At 39.7% G+C, this 20,300-nt stretch overlaps 1 protein-coding gene across 1 annotated transcript; it reads left to right on the forward strand.

The window, feature by feature from the left end:
• ASCRUDRAFT_7351 (uncharacterized protein) lies at nucleotides 1-11,460 on the forward strand (the record flags this gene model as incomplete). Its single annotated transcript, XM_020192319.1, has 3 exons — nucleotides 1-105; nucleotides 9,671-9,779; nucleotides 11,357-11,460. 3 exons carry the CDS (start codon nucleotides 1-3, stop codon nucleotides 11,458-11,460), a joined length of 318 nt encoding a protein of 105 aa, XP_020048190.1.
• Between the last annotated feature and the right edge of the window lie 8,840 nt (nucleotides 11,461-20,300).

Consider the following 20,300-nt stretch of genomic DNA (forward strand, 5'->3'; position numbering starts at 1 on the left):
ATGAAATTTACTCAAATCAAAATAAAGCCTAAGCAATCTGGTCGTAGATACAAGAAAATCGTATATTTTTTGGAGTTGCTTTGGTTTCCCAAAGATTCTACTAAAGTAGGTGTATTCACTCGCTGAGCGAAACCGCACCAATGCATTCATCAATTCTCTGAACATATACAGTATATTTCAAAATCATTTTATTCAGTGATGGGCTTACTCATATCATATTTCAGTTGATTTTTTAAGCCGATTTATCTGGGAGTGAATTTGAGTGATTTGTTGTACTAGATGTTTCTCAAAATACGAAGCAACATCTCTGACGATGGGTACTTACGTCAGTCTGATGGTTCTTCAGTTTAAAAAGTATAACTTTGAATTGCTGACCACACCATTGATGATAATCTCCTATTAAATGGTTCTTGAAATGGATGGCACTGAGATATATGCTAAGAAGTTACGAGTGAATAAATCAATTGCTGCATCGATCCTTTCAGCTGCGAATCTTTCAGACAAGAGTATTTTCGCTACAATTAGTTGCCTCCTCGATACCTTGGTGCAGCATTGCGAAATCCAATTATGTTGTGGAAAATAGGTATTATGGTACTTAACGCCGAACTTATCAAACGTCGGTACCAATGCTGCTTCCTGAGTTAGGTTAGCTGGATACTCTGATAATATTTGGGTGGAGACATTGAACATTATCAATTGCTTGCTGGGTTGATGTTTCACATCTGTCAAATGTCAATAGATTGGAACTCAAGCAAGTACGCTTCGGTGGCCTTGCGAAATGCCGAACCAGATATAATTTACTTAGTGAAGCTCTCCAACAAGATATGATCTTAGTGCAATTGCTGAACTGCTTTCGTAGGAATACCCTTAACCTAATTAAATAATGTGATGACAATTCTGCTAGCACCTTGGCCATCTGACCGGTCACCCATCGAGATCACAACCATTCCTCAATTTAGAAACTCTTTATAAGAGGCTTGAGCCATGTTGGTGATACGTGGTTTAAGGCGCTTACTGTTCCGCTGTTGAATTTCGTGGATTGATTGTGGGTGATTCAATTGTTCATAGTTGAATTTTTGTCGCTTAGGTGGTGTTGCATTTAAGAAAATACTGCTGATTACTCGGTTGTTTGATGAGTACGCTGAAGTACATCGTAAAATTTGTTTCACTGATTGTGCTGATATTCCTTGCAGAACTGGTTTAGTTTGTTTATACTCCGCCATTTCTGTTGTTCTTTTCCAATTGAGTATCTTAATATTGTGATGAACTTGCATCTATTTTTGATCTTTTTATAGATTTATTTTCTGATTCATCTATTTTCATTTTGCGGTTGATTATTCGTAGGAGACGATCATCGCGGTCTGGACAGTGGTTAGAAAAAATGGGTCGTTGCGAAAAGATCTTAGGCAGCAGATGAGCAGCCCGCGCAACGTTGTGACGCGCATGGAAGCAGGACTTGTCATGCCTGATTGGTTGAGAAGCTGGAAGAGTCTTTTTCGAGCAACTCACAGGCCACTGAATCAGATCCACGCATTGCTGTCACCACCCCATGTTTTCATTTGACGCCCGTGCTCGTCACTCCCACCAACTTTACGTCGCTGGTATGCCGATCTCCGCATTTGATGCTGCGCACTCACACCATGTAATTGTTCAGCCACGCCCAGCAATCATTTCAGGTTTTCAAAAATGGTGGACTACATTCACCTGCTCAGCTCACCAATGGTTGCCGCGTATCGCAGGCTGTTGTCTTTCTCCCGGATATCATCTGTGGGGGTTTTTTCATTGGCCAGCGGTCGCCTTTCATGACGCTGTGCCATTAATGCCGGTTGCCTATTATCCGGGCAGCCGATATCTTTTACCTCCTTTTTTTTTATTTCATCCGTTTCAAAATTGAATGACCATAGACTCGATACACCACCTCCACCCACGTTCTCCAAGTTTTCGGAAATGTGGTTACCGACTTTAGGAATGTTGTTGGGAGCTTCGAGTGCTTTTGATTCAGTCCATCTCTGCCAGTGATCTGCCTCCTCCCGCAATGCTGAGATTGAACTCAGTTCCCTAAAAATGAAGGAGGCTGAAGTTGGAAGTGCATTATCGTTTACGCAGGTAAAAAACTATATTGGACAAACAACGAAAAACAGCTTGCCAGCCCCGTGTATAATGAATTGGTGTTGATCAAAACCGGCCACTGGAGGAGACATGTCTGCAATGACAAAGGGGCGAAATTTGGGATTGAGGAACCTCATAAGAGTCCTCAAGAGCGTAGTATGCAGATCCACAATAGTTGCCTGAACGCATTGCAACAACTTCGAGAGCCAGCAACGAACTGATAGTGTTAGCCGACGTATTACTAAGTGGTACAGGAAAGCATGGTCCCCGAAAATCAGCTGACGGGTGGAGGGTGGTGCGCTTGAAGGTCAACCAGGTCCTTCAAAAGTGTACACAGCTTGGTCTCAAGACATTCGGTGGTTGGATGTACTGGCTCGATCGTTGCTTAAACACGATAGTTTAACATTTTTATTAACAACGCAAATGCAGATAATCTGCTTTGTGCCCGAAGATCGTTAGACGGCCTGTTTTGTAGTGGACCTGTGAGTTAGTTCGGCCACTCCCATTTTTCTGAGCCGCTCCTCAGACTACAATATTTGAATCTTGTGTATAATCAAGCGCTAATGAGGAATTAGCACATAAATGCCCCGATGAAAAAACTGATGGAATCAAATTGCAGGTACTTGATTGTTCCAGCCAAATATTTTGTATTTACAGCAAGGACTCCAAACGAATCAAACTTTAACCGATGAATAATTAATATCACCACTGCCTGCCAAACAAAAGTCTATCGATTCTGTAGCAGAATCCTCAAGAAATCATTTAACGAATAAAAATCACATATAGACAGATCCACCTCAAGCTCAACACCACAACGATCAGCAATTGATTCGATCAATCAATTCATTCAAATATTTAGGACGTGGAGCACTATGCGACTTAGACATCACATCTTCAAGAATGCTTCTTGGATGACCTATTTCAAGAGTAAAAGCAACGTGGCACAACCCTCATTAATATTGACTGCAAAATGAAATATGATTGGAGGTGTTGTCATTTGTAAAATTTTAGCCAGCAGATTGCTGAATGAATATCGCTTTGCATGACTGGTGTTTCAGCAATTGCAGTTGTATATTTGAAGACATCCTTTAATGACACAACTTCAATCACTGCTACAGTAAGTTGAATGTGATCAGCTTCACAACTGAGCGACACCACTGATGGCAGCTGCTTATCGTTCCAACAATCTGGTTTCAGTAACGAGGATCGATTTGCCACCATCGACTTTTCGATCTCCAATGTCTCCACCCCTAAAACACTAAATCTAAAGCTGTTTTAACTGATGAAGCGATTATTTAATAACCAGTGGACGCGTTTCATTTTCAATATCATTTGTCCAATATTGCACAACTTTGATGTTTCTTGCAAGGTGGACAAAGAATTCCACTGACTGACCGAACAAACTGCGTACTAAGAGGCTCCGCAAGTGAATTAGAACCGAAATGTCCATCCCAAAATTGATCGTTAATGAGATGACTCTTCAGCATGATACTCAAAGCCATTTGATTACAATAGCATCCTGCATGTGTTCATCATCATTCCCGTACCTTGCGGATCGGAATCATCTATCTGGAGGTGATCAGCCATTGTAGTTAAGTATATTTTCAGCGATAGTGATAGACCTTCTTCATTTTCCGCAGCACCAAATTCATGAAAACGACCAAGAGTTAATCGTTGATTTTCGATTTGAACAACGATTTGAGATGTGATTTGACCAACTTGTCCTTTGCACCTGATTAGCCAGTAATATTAATGTCATCAACATTAGTTACTAGCTTTCAGTGCTTTCAGTCTTTGTGAAACAAAACACACCATCTTTAGCAAATGCCCTTTATTGCACAAACAGCTAGAGTAGATTAATGATCTTTTTTCGCCAACAAAAAAAGAATCCTTTCAGAGCATGTACTGTTGTGCGCAACCTCCATCCATTCTCTGAACAATCATGATCTTGAAATGGTAGAAATTTGTCTTGCACTTTGCAGGGTCGGTATCGCGAAGAAGGAATGCAGTCGAAACATCCACAAGATGATGATTGAATGAATTTATTGCTGCAACACCTAAAGGGGCTATTAGACTTGAGTATCTATCTGCAGGACAAAGTCCTTCCGAATAATCATTACTATCAAGATTGCAAATCCATTGAGCAACTTCTCTGGGTTTTGCAAAATCAGCAACTGCTGCTGCGCTCATGGCAAATTGCTAACGACGTTCACTGTGGCTTTTTTCAAATGAGTAATTAAACAATCCGAAAGTTTCCATCATAACTATTGAATAAAGTTCTGATTGAGAAAGATCCATCGAGGTTGCGCCTGCGAAATTTCAATTCACACTGGTATCGGCAATACCTGCCGCAGCCAAGTATGTCAAGCTTCACATTACTGCGATTGTAGTTGTTGAATAACAAGACAGGCATTGTAAGATATCCTTAGTTTATTCAAGATGTACTTTAGCAACTGGTTTAGCTCTGGCAATTGGGATAATATAAAAATCAGCATGAGCTTTAGAATCATCATCTTAATGAATATTATCATCTCATGCAACAGATTGTTTGTATCTATTTCATTGTCGTAGACACCATTTGTCGCATTTTCACATGAGCTGACGGTAATAAGATCATCATCATTATTCGAGTTATTTTGGGTGCCTCGTCCGAAGCAGTTGCCGTTGTGTAATTTTAATAATTGATACGATGGATTGATTCTCGTTCATAATGCAGCCGCAAAAGGTGTAACGTCCACGCATTTGGAGATTTTGGCTTGATAACATCTCATGTTCCTCACTTATAAACATGATTGGTTTCGTCAATCGACCAGAAGATCTGACTACATCGCAGCAGCAAGGGAAATTTTGCCCTCCGTTAAACTTTCTCGCCACCGGGGAACCATCATTTGTTGGAATCAAGATAAATGAGAATACTACAAAGATCAGTTCTTTATTCTTGAGTAAATCACAATCATTATCTTCCGGGAGAATTCTCAGGGGTTTTTGTAACAATTGTTGCTGCCAATGTTGAGCAACCAACTTTTGATGATAGTCACAATGAACTGAGACTTTTGGTTGATTTCTTCCAAGAAAGAGAACTGATTAGGCAGCTTTGATGAAAACTCCTTATCGGATATCACACTATGAACCGTTTATCCCAAGATGGATGACTATCCGTGATTCGATATACCGACTGCAGAACAGCTGACTTCAGTCTGGCAATCGTAAGAGCGACAAGATATTCTGAGTAATCAAGAACAACCGTGAGGAACTTACAAATGTCAAAAACGGAACCAACTTCAATTGGCCGAAGAACATCAACATGCGGATGACCAAACGTTGCGGTTGCTTCTTTTGTGGAGGGCGGATTGCTGATGTTGGTCGCTCTTGCGTCGTGGCAGACCTCATATGATACACTTGAACCACCAATGAACCCTTTGAATATGGCTAATTGACATGAATCAATGTCACCTCGGTGATTTGCTAGTTAATAGCAATATGTGGTTAATGACGTAACTGAAATGGAACGAGGGACTCATTAATATATTTATAAGGCAGGATTGTCACTTCCTAACGCACCATTTATGTTAACTCGATCACTTTCAAACACAGACAGGGCCTCTTCAATTGAAGCAGCCAAAGTAGCAATTTTGTTGGCATCATGTTAAAAATAAATACATTGAAAATGACCCGCCATTACGAAGCATCGGAATGTCATCACCTTTGACATCATCAATCGTTTGAAGAATGGCAACACTCTGACATTAATGTCGAGCTAATTTGGTGAATCAATCAGCAGTAACGCAATTATGTTGAATAGGACCCGAATTTTAATGGAACGGCTCCCAAATTGAAATCAGCTTGCTTGCTATTTTGGAGCACCAAGCCAACAGCCGCCGGTGACCATTGTGACCAGCTAAAGCAGCTGACGTAGCGAAAGCATCAGATTAAGCAGATGATTCGCCATAGTACTGCCCACGGTAGAAATACTCGCTATCCAAATGCCCGTTTTGGTGACAACGAAAGGGGGTCCATTTTCTTGCTTTGGCTTTGAAGTGAAAGTACTTGAATAGATATTGACTGTATTAAGCATTAGCTAGCGGGAAATCCTTCTTCAGTAAGGCCAGTGGTCAATTCTATTGCATCAGCATATGTATTTATGTAAAGGTCTTGTCAATTGAAGAAAGACAGTTTTAGCATTGGTGGGATCCGCCGCAGAAGCAAGATGCAAAGAACCGGGAGACACATCAACGATGTGGTGGCTCAAAACATGGACATAAATGTTCTTAACGAGCTCTGTGAGATGCCTCTTATTCGATAATAAGAACTGCCACTAACCCCAAATGGGTATCCTGGTGATGGAAATTGGTCATTCACTTCCAAGAGATCCATAATATTATTGAAAGTCAATGCATACCAAAAAAAATTTTTTCGCATTGTATTCCTCCTATTGTTGAACGGCAGGAGCTGACCAGCCAGTATCGAATCTACGGCAAATCAAATCTGAAGCAACTATAGCTGCTTTCAAATCAAAATCAGCAGAAATGATTGGGACCTCCTTTCTGAATTGCTTGAAGCCACTGACCAAACTAAGCAGGTGACAGACACTAGTTCGAAGCGCAAACAGCAAAGTCGGCAGTATCCGCTAACCTCTAGGAGTCTTGCCAGCGATCATTCGCTATCTGCCTAATTATCAGTTGTGGCGCATTCAAGAAAATATAGCGAGGTAAAGATCTGTACCGAACACAACAATGTAATAAACATCGCCGGCCACAAATTCCGAAATTCGGTTGATAGCGATGCGTCAAGAATGCGGCCAGTGAGAGAGAGGAAGGCACCCAATGAAGGCACCCCGGAGGCTCACAACGGGCCCGTTCAGGCAGCCACTATTACTCAGAGAAACTAGTAAATTTAGTCATGTATTGTAGGAAAGCTGCAAGCACCGTTGGTGCGGCCCAAGCGGCTACGGGGTGTCAGTGCCCAGCAACGTATGCACAATTGCTTCAACGGGCTCAGTGGAAATGGTTCTGATCCCATTAACTGCCCCCTCAAAAAAGGATCTTGTCGTAAAGATTGTGGTTGATTTTCTAATACCGGCATGTGAGATCCGCTAGGAAAGCTTTCTTGATTTTCAATCAATGAAGCCCGGCGGGTACTTTGGCTTAGGGCGACAACAAGGAGACCCAATCAAGTCGAAAGATTGCTCTTCTTGTGATGCCGATGGCCCAAATCTCTGAAGGACTAATCAGGATCCATTCCTGGAATCTTGATATAGATCGACGGCTGAACAATAATTAAAAAATTAGAAAACCAACGAATATTCAATTAAACTCTAAACTCACCTGCATTTTGATACCAAAAAAAAGATTTGGTCGTTTAAAGAGGTACTCATGAATACACTAAATATACAATTATTGTGAAAATAATGGCAACGCCGTTAGTCCAGAAAATGAATATTAACGCTAATGCATAACCAATTATAAATGAATCAGGCCTTACTATGCAGATAGAACCAAAAAGACGACACCACCACCACTCAATCCATCGGTCATTGATTCATCAATCAAATTCATTTAAATATTTCAAAAGTGGTTCAATAAGCGCCTTAATCCACTTATAACCAACAATAGATGTAGTATTATCTCTCTCAACAGTAAAAACAGCTTTGCAGAGCCGCCGCCTAAAAAGATATGTGAGATAACTAACCGACTGCTTCTAGGGACTTCTATGAATAAAGTAGCAGGTGATAGCAGAATTGACATCAAAATATATAGTTTAATGACGATCATTTCATCTACCTTAGTTTATGGCCCCCATTACAATCGCGAGTTATTTGACAGCCTCAGGGAGTGAAGTGTATTGCGCTTCGCAAATCAGCAAGTTCGGTGAGCCCTGCTTTTCTGCGACTCAAGAAACAGTTTTGATTGATGAACAACGTAGAACCACAAGATGATATTTGAACACCAATCTTCTCCGCCCAATCATTGTACAGGTATCAAGCATACTAAATTGATGACGCAGCTCAGTAACGATGTAATACTCCATCTGTGTTTAATCATTATAGCGCCTTCTTTGCTGATCTAAGATAGATCATCCATGACTTCCCTAGATGTCGTGTGAGTTGCTAAGGATCGAAAAATCTCCGACCCTAAGCAAGTTGCTGCAGACTGCAACGATCTAACGGTTAATCACTAAGTGAAGACTTTTCAGCGTCTGACTGAAGGCTATCGGTCTCAAGTCATACATTGTAGAGGCTAATGATCATTCGTATAGCCAACCGATGACTCTCATCAACGTTCAACCAGTCTGTCTTGACTCTGAACCAGTTCAGCTCAGGCAGAGAAAAATCTTCATTACTTTGAGCAACCCAAATTGTAAAACGGTCATCCGGATTTGCTGGTTGATCTTTCATTTTGAACAATTAAGTGACACATGATTGGACAGTTTTGACCTGTATATCCCATCATTCGGCAGTAACGCAATCAGCCACATACACTATTATCATGAGGTGGTGGATCATTTTGCAAGGTACAACAGAGTACGTGGTGCTGAAACTGCTTGTGACCCAAACGATTAGAGAACCATACCCAAGTTGTTACATGGACAAAACCAAGGTTGGTTGAGTCCTTAAATCGATTTGGCAATCATGCGAATTCTCAAAGGTTAATTAGCATATACAAGTGTGAGACGATGATTCTTTTTCATTTCAGGCTCGATTCTACGATGAAGAAAGACAGTTTTGAAATCTATTCAATGAACGATGAAATGCTTTGTTAAACATCAGCACAAATTTGTAAAACAGCGTAATATCTAGATAATAATCAGAATGTTGTATTATGATCAATATCTTCAATGTGAGAAAATCTTTGACGTCCGTGTCTGACTTTAGCATGATCATCAGTTTGTCAGAGTGATCTGAGCTTTGCGACTGTTTTCATTGGGTCACTCGGATCCGCAGATAGGTTTGCCCAGATGACTTTTTGTGATCTAACTTTGTCCTTCTTATAAAGCGTTGGGGATCTGCTTTACACTCTACTTTTTTTATTTCATTTCTCCGATACCTTATTAACATGAATTTGACTCAGCAAGCTATAAGCCAAACAACGATCCTTCGATGAGATGATTCATAAAAATTAAAGGATCCTGCTAAGGTTACTATTTTGTCATCGGCCTTCAATTTGAATGCCAGTCAGGTTGGTCGGCTGCTTCAACCCTTTATCAACTAAAGTGATATGCTCGCTAATGAAGTTCATTCGCCGAAGATTAAAGTTGCTTTACATTCGATTTTTTGCTCATTGGTGACCGGCGGCTGAGTCTCTCCTTTCTGAAACCGTGCAATACAACGGCTGTTAAAATTTCTGGTACTGCTGAAATGTGAATAGTTTAAGGTGGCGGTGCTGTAGAAGTCGCTATTATTATGACTTGATTTTCTACTTGATGTTAGTATTTCAAAAAATTACAGATAGAAAAGTAATGTGATTAATTGTTTAACGAGCTTTATCGCTATCTTTACCGATTGAATTGTTCCAATCATGCAGCAGCTAACATTTTTGGTCCTTCAACATCAGATGCCACCTAGGCTGAAGACGATCCTGCTCTATTATCTGAACCTCTTAAAATTGCTTTTGCTGATGCAAACCCTTTGACCATTCAGCCCAGTGACAATGCATTTGCTCGTTGGCTCAGGTGTAACCCCGTTCGTGTCTCTAGGTATCAAACAACCAATAGAGAGAAATCCAAAAAACGTATCCTTCCATAGTTGTCGCAAAGAAAAGTTTGTGAAAGGTGAGGTTTGGGCATCACGAAGATCTCCTGTTAAATTATAAGCTGCAGCCGTTGCTGCTGCTGATGTGGCGGCTCGGGATTATTCTCTAGTTCATCAATGGCTGCTTTTTCTTTGTTTATGTGACCACTAAGTTGATCTTGAATTGGAAAACGTCAGTTTTACTACGGCTGCTTCGCAAAGTATTTGCCCTAACCCTGATTGGTTCAGCAAGATGTTCTTTCGTTTAGCTCAGATTACTAGTGGGTGAGACTATTGAACTTTTCAATGTCATTTGATCTGTCATCTTTCCGATTGGTGGATCATTTGAGAATGATGTCCAACTCCCCAACCACCGGGCAGTTGCTATTTCAATCTCAACGGCTAGATATGTAATCCGGTCGCTCTTATTCATTGGTGACTATGTTTATTTCAATGGTGCATTGGCTGGAAATCTGGCAGAATCTGTAGTTCATGGCAAAGATGTTGGTGGTTCTCTGCTGCAATAATTACTCCAAAAGTGGCGTTATCCTGTAAGAATGCCACTTGACTTTGAAGCAACTCAAATACTCAATGTCCAGGGTGTTTCAGCTGCGGCTGGATCAAAATTTGAATTCAGTGTCAAACGAAAAGCAACAAACGTGTCATTAAGTGATGTACAAATAACAGCACTGCTGCTCCTGGGCTACTTCAAGAAGTTATTACTGGGTTAATTCCTCTTGTTGCTATTGCTGAGAGTCGCTAGTTGACACCATTGTAGTTGAACAGTCAAGATATTTCGTTCTTTATCGAGTTGCTAGACCTTCGTTATCTCTGCCAGGTCACTACATTATACGAAATCGATTGCACTAATATCTGCGTAAGGCAGTTCACACAGTCACATCCGTTAGCAACTTTGCATCTTAGCTGTTGAATGAATTATGTGATTGGGAAGAAATCAGTCACTGAATGCCAGTTTACAACGAGTCTCAAGAATGTGGTGTGGCCCATCGATTCCAAAAGAATTCTTGAAATCAGTCAAGACAATATTATTTGAGCTAATAATCATCAGTTGTTGACCATTGAAAATGAGATGGTTGCAGCGTCGCTCTTGAATTGGTATCCCACTATATACCCCGTTCTGTTCAACACTTGTTTGAAATTGGTTCTTGAATGGTAGACAGCTGCTACTTTGGTGAAGGAGTCTGCCCGGCGGCTTATTATATGCTCACCACACATTACAAGCAGACCCAGAAAGGTGTTAGAAGTACTTGCTGTGGATCTCTTTGCTGGGACAGCAAAAGAAAGGCTTACCCGGCTGCACAATTTTCATAGCTGACGTATGTTCGTCAGACCGTTTTGCCGCTTTTATGAAGCCAAATCTCGATTTAGGGATTCAGCATTTGAGGCATTAAAACAACAGTTCGGGCAGTCGGATAAGTTACACTGAATGTAGTGGTGCTATATGAGATATTCTTGCCTCTACTTGCAATGACATAAATCACCCAATTCGAATTGCTTTAGACGATCCAGAAAACCCTGATTCGAATACGGATGTTGAAAATATTGACATCTCCTCAGATCATAAAGAACAAAACGCTGTCAATGAAATGAATGGATTCAGATGAATGTGTTGCATCCCCCCATTGCGTGAATGTAGTTGGTGAGTCTAGCAATAGAGGTGGTCTTCATATAGACCAATTTTCTAGAACCAAAGTAGTTCAACACAAATAAACTAATTACTTGGATAATCTGGATAAGTGTTTTACATATCATTCAAGAGACTGTATGAAAGCCAGGTCACTTATGACATAATTCGTTGATACGCTCCTTGACCCTTGAACGATTAAAGCAATTTTGGCAGACTTAATGCGGGAACTTCTTTGGCAATCAGACCTTTAGGCAACGCTTCATAGGAATACTTCTCTGTTGGTCAAATCTGCTGCTGGAAATCGTCTTGATCGCTATCGTTGGTTCTTCCTGTTACGTCAGCTGCAACTACTGAATTTGCAATCCCGGACCCACTTCTCAAGGGTGTTCTTCCGCTTCAAAATATTCTCTATGCCCACCATTTAGTGCAGCTCCCCACTTGCAGAGGGTAGGAGGCCTTGTTCCTGTTGCAGCATCAAAGTCATTCAAGCTGACCAAGTGGATCAGATGACTGCATTCCTCGATGGTGATATTGAAGCAGCGACTTGCTTTAAACAACTCCTGCATTTCTCAACCATGTGAAAACTCACTCAGATTGCAATTTGGGCCCGTCAATCGATCGACTCTAAAAGTCTCCACTCTCTTGGGACAGGATAACCGTTGATGCTTTCCCATTGTACGGATTTCAAACTGCTTCAGCTCAAGATGGTGAGAAGAAAAGCGCAACGAAAAGGCACCACCACAAGCCATAAAGAATGGTTGATTTTCCTATTTTATCAGGATCATCAGACGCAATGGTTCAGGCCCTTAGGTCATATCGCATTTCTTTGTTTATCAATAACGAACGTGGAGTAGTTGGGGGAACTATTGTTCAAGCGAATGCTGCGTAGAATAACCACCGCCGCTCCGTCCCTTTAGAACTCTAGATCAAGCCGATCCTTTAGCAGCTGGAAATGAATGAGTTTCGTTTGTGCGCAGCACCAGTCAAGATTTACCGATGAATCGGGAGAGTTGAAACACATAGGGTAGCTAGATCCTGAATTGTTATCACTTTACCCATCATGTGTTTAATCGTTGACTTCCGCGGCAGACCGTGTCGCTACTGTTATTGCTTTGGCTTTTCGGTCGCTCACTCAATATCATCAATGGCCATGAGACATGAGTATATGATTTGCTGAATCGGCTATAAGATACTTAAAATCAACTGGACTAACTAACCATTGCACATTTGCTCCTTCAGTGAACTGGTTGGATCGTCTGTCCGAGATTGGCCAGAGGATATAGGTCAAACCGACCAGCTTGTTGCTTCAATCTTCTTGATGACACGAAGGACAGGTACTTGGAGCTCAAAGATGCAAGATTAGGTGGCGTTGCTGCAATGCGAAGCCGAATTGGTTTAACGCAGTGTCGCATTGTAGAAAGTAAGGTCGTAATGCGCCTCTTTGAATATTTTGGAGCAGCAATTAAAAATGCGAATTTTTATCATCATAACAACTTCCGTACAAGCCGGCTACCTATAGCTCTAATGACAAAAATTCGAAGCTTAATTGAATCTGCTACCGATACATATCATGGTGGCGCGATGTTGGATTCACTTTCGCATGAGATGATAGTGCAAGTCTTGTTGAGATATAGTCTGCTAATGTCCAGAGCGCTGGGGTGTTCAAACGTCTCATTGAATTGCCTCAACCATTCAATTAATGAAGGATTTAAATTTGTTGCTAACGTTGATGTGGTTGAGTGTGGTTCGCTCCCTTTGTTTGATTTATTGTTGGATATGCTAGAGTATTGTAATACATCCCTCTGACTGACTGCGGTGATAAATTGTTTACACATGTTGCAATTTGATTGCATTACCAGTTTTCCATTCTATTTAGAAAATGTCTAGATTTGAATTTTAAATTAATTGCATTTCAATTGCGTTTCCTTATTCTTAAGTTTGGTGAGTGATTAATCTTTTTATTGCGTTTCGTTGCATGTCGGAAAATGTGATTGATCCATGGATCGTAATTCCAAGAGCTGGGTGTTTGGCAGCAATAAAGGAGGCAAATGTTCAAACAGGACGGGTAACGATATGGACTCGCCAATCTAAAGAAAACGCATTTTTCTCTTTATTTTAATGTCAGACCAGTCTTGACAGTGCCACGCCGATGCCAGTATATGACATCAACTCAGGTTTGAATTCCAATATGTTAGCTTTGCAAGGCCGTAGGAATGATCTCATTCAATGGAGCTGTTTCCTTCAGCTGTTCTCTGACTAGCATCATTTGCACTACCCGGATGAAACCACTGCATCAAGGGATCTGTCGTTCGCCGGCTCTGCGTATTGATTGAATACAGTGAGCCGATCGTCTGAGGTTGTGTGACTAGGATTACGAAAGTTGATCATAATTTGCGGCTCGTGTTGATTGGGTCTTGCGGTGGCTGTCACCGGTCAGCTTGCGGGAGACTCCGTGACATTACCTACCTCTCTGTAAAGGAGCAGGCAATTTCTTTTCTGTTCGTGTTTTTAATATAACTCATTACACCATTTCATTTCTTTAGATTCGCCACAACAATTGTGCTGCAGCAAAACGCAATCCACAATCAGCTTGCTCGTGCTGTTTTCATAAAAATTGGTAGTGGTTGTTTTGGATCTCACCGAAAAATGCCCCGCGACCTTGCTGCGCTGCAATGCTGATTAGACTTATCTCACTCAACAAGCCAATCAATCTGAGTTCTCAACCGAAGTCTTCAGGTATACTGCTTCAAATGTTGACAAAAAAATGTTCTATTGTGAGATCAGTTCTGGTATGAATTTTGCAAACTATTTGTCCAAGGAAAGATGCCGAACCCTATTTCAGTCATCTATCATTTTCTAAGGGGGTTGTTCAATGTTTCATTTAATCTTGCAAGCAGTATTAGTGAGAATTGTGTTTGTGGTATTTCCACCAAGGAGGTTACTGAACGGGTGATTGACCATCCCAATCAATTATGCTTATGATTTGGATGTAGTTGGATGTTGCTTTGTTGCTCACTTTCATTTAGGTCTATCTGATTATTATTGTTAGTTTAATGTCTGTTCATTGTGTTACACTATTGCAAAACATTTGCCAAACATCGTGCAGTGATATGTATTGCAAATGTAACAACTTCAATGAGTGGCTGGTTCTGCTTTTCATATTAAACCGTCTTGATTGATACTATAGGGTACTTGGCTTTGCATTCTATCTAATCGTTATTGGATGTTCTTGTATTCCTCTCTTGTTTATCGTGGTTTTACATAGCATTCCTAGTTCTGGTGCCCGCGGAGTAGTTCTGACAAATAGCTGTAGTTCAGCTGACGAGCAGGCAAATAAACAACAGGCCGGGTAACTACTTTGACGCTCAAAGAAAAAGTGCTGCGCGTGCCTCATTGATTGTCACTTTGACGAATCGTGCAAGTGCAGCTCAGAGGCACGCATATCAAAGGAAGCAATGTTCTTTACTTCTTAATGTTATCAATTGGAAGGCGGTGGTTGCAAATCATATCCACTCCTCCGTGCCCGTGAACTTATCAGACCTACACATGTTTCTGAAACAACCCAATTTAATTCTGTTGCAATCATTCATTGCAGAGATTTTTCTCACATTCTTTCTATATGCTATGTTTATCCTAACATCTGCACTCACAAGGTTGTCATCACTGGATTTAAGCAATTGATATATTTATCAAAATTTCATCTCATACTATTTTCACAACCATATCCATTTTCACTTCAGGTTAGTGGAATCTCACTGAGAGTTTTCTTCATTTTACATTTGACCTTTAGCTGATATTTGTTAAAAGTATTCAATTATAATTTTTTATCATGTCATAAAACAATACCGTTCGTTCACGACATCCTCAAAAGCCAACACTTTTCTTCTTTCTTTAAATATTCCACTTCTGTTTCAAGGTAAGTTCTTTTCTCTAAATTTATATTTTGTTTTGGGTAAAAAGGCGCAAATGATTCATAAGATTGGTAAAATGGTTATACATCTATCGCAAATAAAAAATATGACTATATGTTTAAAAACCCAAAAGAAATAAGTTGCAAATTAAATTAAACTGATCAGCACTCTATAAAGTATTTAGCAAGGCTCAATCATAAATTTTAGTAGTATCAATTTAGTTTGTTAAGGTGAGACTGTCATCTGGATTATTTATTAATATTTACTGAATTTAATTTGCTCCTTGAAAAAACGTTTCTTTATTAAAAGTTGTATATTATGAATATGGTTGGATCGATCATGAGAATAGAAATAATCAGAATGTGCCTAGTTCAAAAGATCATTGCCACATAGATTAATAAAGCCACTGGTGCTTTGAGGTCAGCTAAAAAAATTGGCATAATCATCGACTTTTGTTTGTTGCAGTCGAGGAGAGTTGTGCATGCTCAGCGAATGACAACCCAAAAACCTATTTTGTTTTTGAAAACCACCTTTCCAAGATACGAATAAGCAATGTCACGAAGGTACTTTGACTATTCCAGGTGATCCCATGAACTGCCAATCACTGTCACTAAGATCTGTTAGCTGGACAGATGCTTCTAAATGATAATCCTTAGTTGGCGCATCTTTTGTTTTATTAAGAAGTTTGAAATCAGTACGATGTATTTGACATTATTTATCATGGCAGTGACTGGCCAAACCATTCGGTTGAGAAACGTGCTGCAACGCTCACAAAATAGCAGTTGGATCAATCATTGATGGAGTAGGTAGAGGACTTCGTAGAAGTGATGTACCAAATGTACTATCATACTTAACAGTAATGCCAATGATTAATAATGTGGGAACAGTTGATCAATATGTCGAATGATCATTAGCATGAATCGTTGTTGAATCAACATCATTCTCCAATCCTTAGCAAAAGATGTTTCAATTGATTTTATGTTTTACTCGGAAATCAAATTCAAATTTCATAATAAAGCCTACAGGATATTCAATCACCAATTAGTCTGCTCAATAGTAAGTTGAACAAATAGTTTTGGTGATCTGATCTCTGCCAAAGTTCAAATTTAATTAACTTTAAAGGTTTTGGTTCCTACGTATTTCTTACATTTGTTCGAACTACTAAAATCACAGCAGCAACCACTTTTACAACATATAAATCTGAAAATTATAACAATTGATAGATATATGAAAACTCTAACTGATATTATTTTCATTTCTTTATCGATTCCCACAGAAAGTTAGTTTATTTATGCATTGGCAGTATACCTGTTTTCACAAAAAGTAATCCAATCGTAATTTTAATAGGATTTCTAAAGCTAGTTATTTCCATTTTATTTTAGATTTTACCTTTATCAAATTTTATTTGAAGTTATCCAATTATGATCTTTGATGATCTCTCAAAATGAATATTGCATTGTTAGAACTCCTTGCATTCAACGATTGATCTTGTCTTGGCAGAAACATCAGTTTATACATTCTAGATAATCTCGTTTTTTCAAATATAATTTTTAGTTGCGATATGAAATACACAGATAGTTCATGACTTAGATGAAAAACAATTTAAGAAAGGCAATGTATTCATGGAGCTCATATTCCACGATACAGAGGGAGTACTACTTATGCTGCTCTCTGGGACGCGGAAAACAAAGGTGTTCCCAGTTATTATAGGGCCAATTCCTTAGCTGGCACCATCGGTGAAGGACCAAAACAAGTCGGATCTCTATCAATAAATGACATGTTCGCAGTGATTAAAGTGAATTTTACTGAAAAATGATTTCGAAGCAGCAAATATTCTGTTAACTAAACTCAATTTCGACTGGTGTGGTTTGTTTGCCATTACAGCAGAGATTGGCGAAAGCCGATGGGACTACAAGCCCACCGAAGGATTTACATTAATGGCTGACGTGAGGACCTCAACGCTTAAATGATAGTGCATCAAAATCAGATTCACTTGAAATGAGCCTGATTAATGATGATACCTTTGATTGAAATGTTTTTGCGTTATCTGGATCGACCCATGCTGCAATCAGTGTTCAAATTTTCAGTGATCAAGAATAACACAATCATATCCATGTATGGTGTGAATCGGAACAGTAAGTGTAAATCAGTAGTAACTGCTAATTTTGGTTGGATAAAGTTTGCTCTTGTCAATCTTAAAGGAGACTCGCCAAGAAATTGCATTGCATTTGTCAATTTGGCGACTAATGGCTAGAATGCTAACAGTGACGAAACAAACAAAGAATTCAAAGAAGTCGTCGGACGATTCCTGATTGAGGGACATTCAAATAAACTTTGAGTCTTAAAAGCAGATAAAATGCACATCGATTATGTTCCGAACAGTCAATATGATCCGGTTCCGCCTCACAAAATGGAACGTAGGTCTATTGTTTTCCAATGAGATGAATCACTTCGGGAAAAGACATTACCCAGCTGGTGATATCAAAACGCATCAAAAAAAGATGACATGCTTTCTGTGGATCGAATCAGCGGAAAACTTTCACACTTTCCCAGGTCACGGAGAGTAGTTATTGTGGAGTAGATCTCAGCTGAAATTGCTGTCCTGAATAGTGGTTTTTTATGTGTTAGTCATTACCGAACATAAATCTTTTCTTATTGTCGCTCAAATTCTCACATTCAATGAAGTGGCAGGTGATTTGGCAATTAAGTGGCAAATGAATTTTGAACGATTTTTTCGCTTAAAAGGGATATCAATATGTTTCTTAAGACCAAAAAACAAGTTGATTACAAAGGTGTTTCAAAGTATCAGAAATGAAGATTGTTACATCATCTCTCAAGTCACCGAATGTCCTTCATGCATTCCAACCGAATTAGATATGAATTCAAGAATATCCTTTAAAAAATGAAAGAAACAATTAATGCATTGCTATTACGTTCCCAATCACTGTTGATACTACGCATTAAGACTTTCGATTTGTTTGCACATCTCAATTCTAATGACGAAGCGTTATAAATATCCAATAAAAATGATTGGACACAAACAGGAATGTTAGTGTCGATGCACCGTTAGGTGTTCATAAGGCTGCTCTTAATGCCAACGTCAACGAAACGATTAATAGAAAAGACATGAGCAAAACAGCTTGCAGTGCTTATTCAACAGGCGAAGCTCCATTTAATTTCCACATAAGCCGAGTCAGAGCTGACATAAAGGGTTCGTACCGAGCAATATGTCTACTTCGACTATCGAAATGAAATGATTCGATATCAGTTGAGAACATTGACGTGCCAAGCCGTCTTTCCCATTTTCCTATTGTGTCATCCAACCTGCTATTGTTCTTCTTTTGACTGTCAGTTCTAGAACTCAACCGGCCACGCTATTAGTAACGAAATCGATTTTCAAAGAAGTGAGCGGTGATCCAACAATTCTACTATGACTTCGATGAGAACATCAGATGAAACATCAGATTGGAGTACTGATACTACGTTGGAGGAAAACTGCAACGTCCTGGCCGGTGATCCCGTAGATACCAACAGTGATCAATATTGTGCTTCGAGAGAAGCTGTCTGACATTGGAAACAGAAACCCATGATGAGACTCAGACCAACTATATGAACCAGCAATCAATCAAGGGCACATTCAGTGAGCCGGAACAGATATAACTTCAACAGAAGCATTTGAGCGGAAATGAGAATGCTGAGAACTTGAATCGTCTTACGTCATGACTAACTGTTGAGATCGTTGCAATCAAGCAACGGAATTGGGCACGGTCGCCACAAATTAAATTGTATGAGATTTCAAAAAATCAATTGTTTCACTTGGTAGTGACGAAGGGCATCTATGGGTAAGATGCAGCAAATGGTCATCTGCTTAGTCAAACAAAATGAAGTGAATAGAGGAACATGATGTTTACTCGTCACTTCCGCGAACATCAGGTTAGCACCAAAGATTGAGCAGACAATCAGTAGGGAATGTTGAAGATGCATCCAATGTCTTTGAACTGTCTAAGGCAAAATTCGTTACAATAGCGATAGTTGCGACAACATGGCCAAATCAGAGTGACAGATAAGTATCAATGATGTATTAGAATAAGTAAAAATTATTGCTTTCATTAGCCACCAACAGCAGCTGGCATTACTTGGCATTTGTATGGCAAGACAGCATTCTTGAATTCACATAATGAATATACGGTGTATCTCCAACCCCCAGGTGGAATATCTACAAGCAGAACGACGGTTGGATTTTACCCAATTGGCCGTAAGGTTTGAAGCAAGCCTCACACTTTTGGCCAAACACAAGGAGCAGCGATCGAAAACAAAGAAATAGCTGCACCCGAAGTATGTAACATCCAAGAGTTTCCGCAACGCAAGTCGTTTAACATTAATTTTTGTTCATCATATTATATTTGTGCAGGAGCAACAGATGATATTAATAAGCTGAAAGATTACTCATAGAAAACTTTGCAATGAATGAAATCGGCTTCTCCTCATTGCTTGCTGCAATTCATACCTTGCAGCCAACTGATTGGTACGCTGCTTCGTTAATCGATTTCATCACTGCAACTCAATCTGATTTCTAAGTAAAAACATTAATAGATTCAACAACAGCTTACCGAATCTTTCTCAAAGATGATTAATTAGGATTGAACATTGTAATCACCTTAGTATATAATCAGCAGTTGCCGCCACACTACTATGAATGGTAATACTCTATGAGCGACGATTTTTTATTTGTTGCATCACTTCTCAGCAGCATTTGGCTTCTCCATCATTCGATCATCTATCTGGAGCAATCTTACTGTTGTTCCATCTTTGTCGACCAAGGACTTGACCAATCATCGCTATAATATAAATCGCTAATAGTATCACAATGATTTTTGACTTGCCGTGAAGCCACAGTCGGTACCGA

This window comes from Ascoidea rubescens (genome assembly GCF_001661345.1).
Source record: "Ascoidea rubescens DSM 1968 unplaced genomic scaffold ASCRUscaffold_4, whole genome shotgun sequence".
Classification (NCBI taxonomy): domain Eukaryota; kingdom Fungi; phylum Ascomycota; class Saccharomycetes; order Ascoideales; family Ascoideaceae; genus Ascoidea; species Ascoidea rubescens.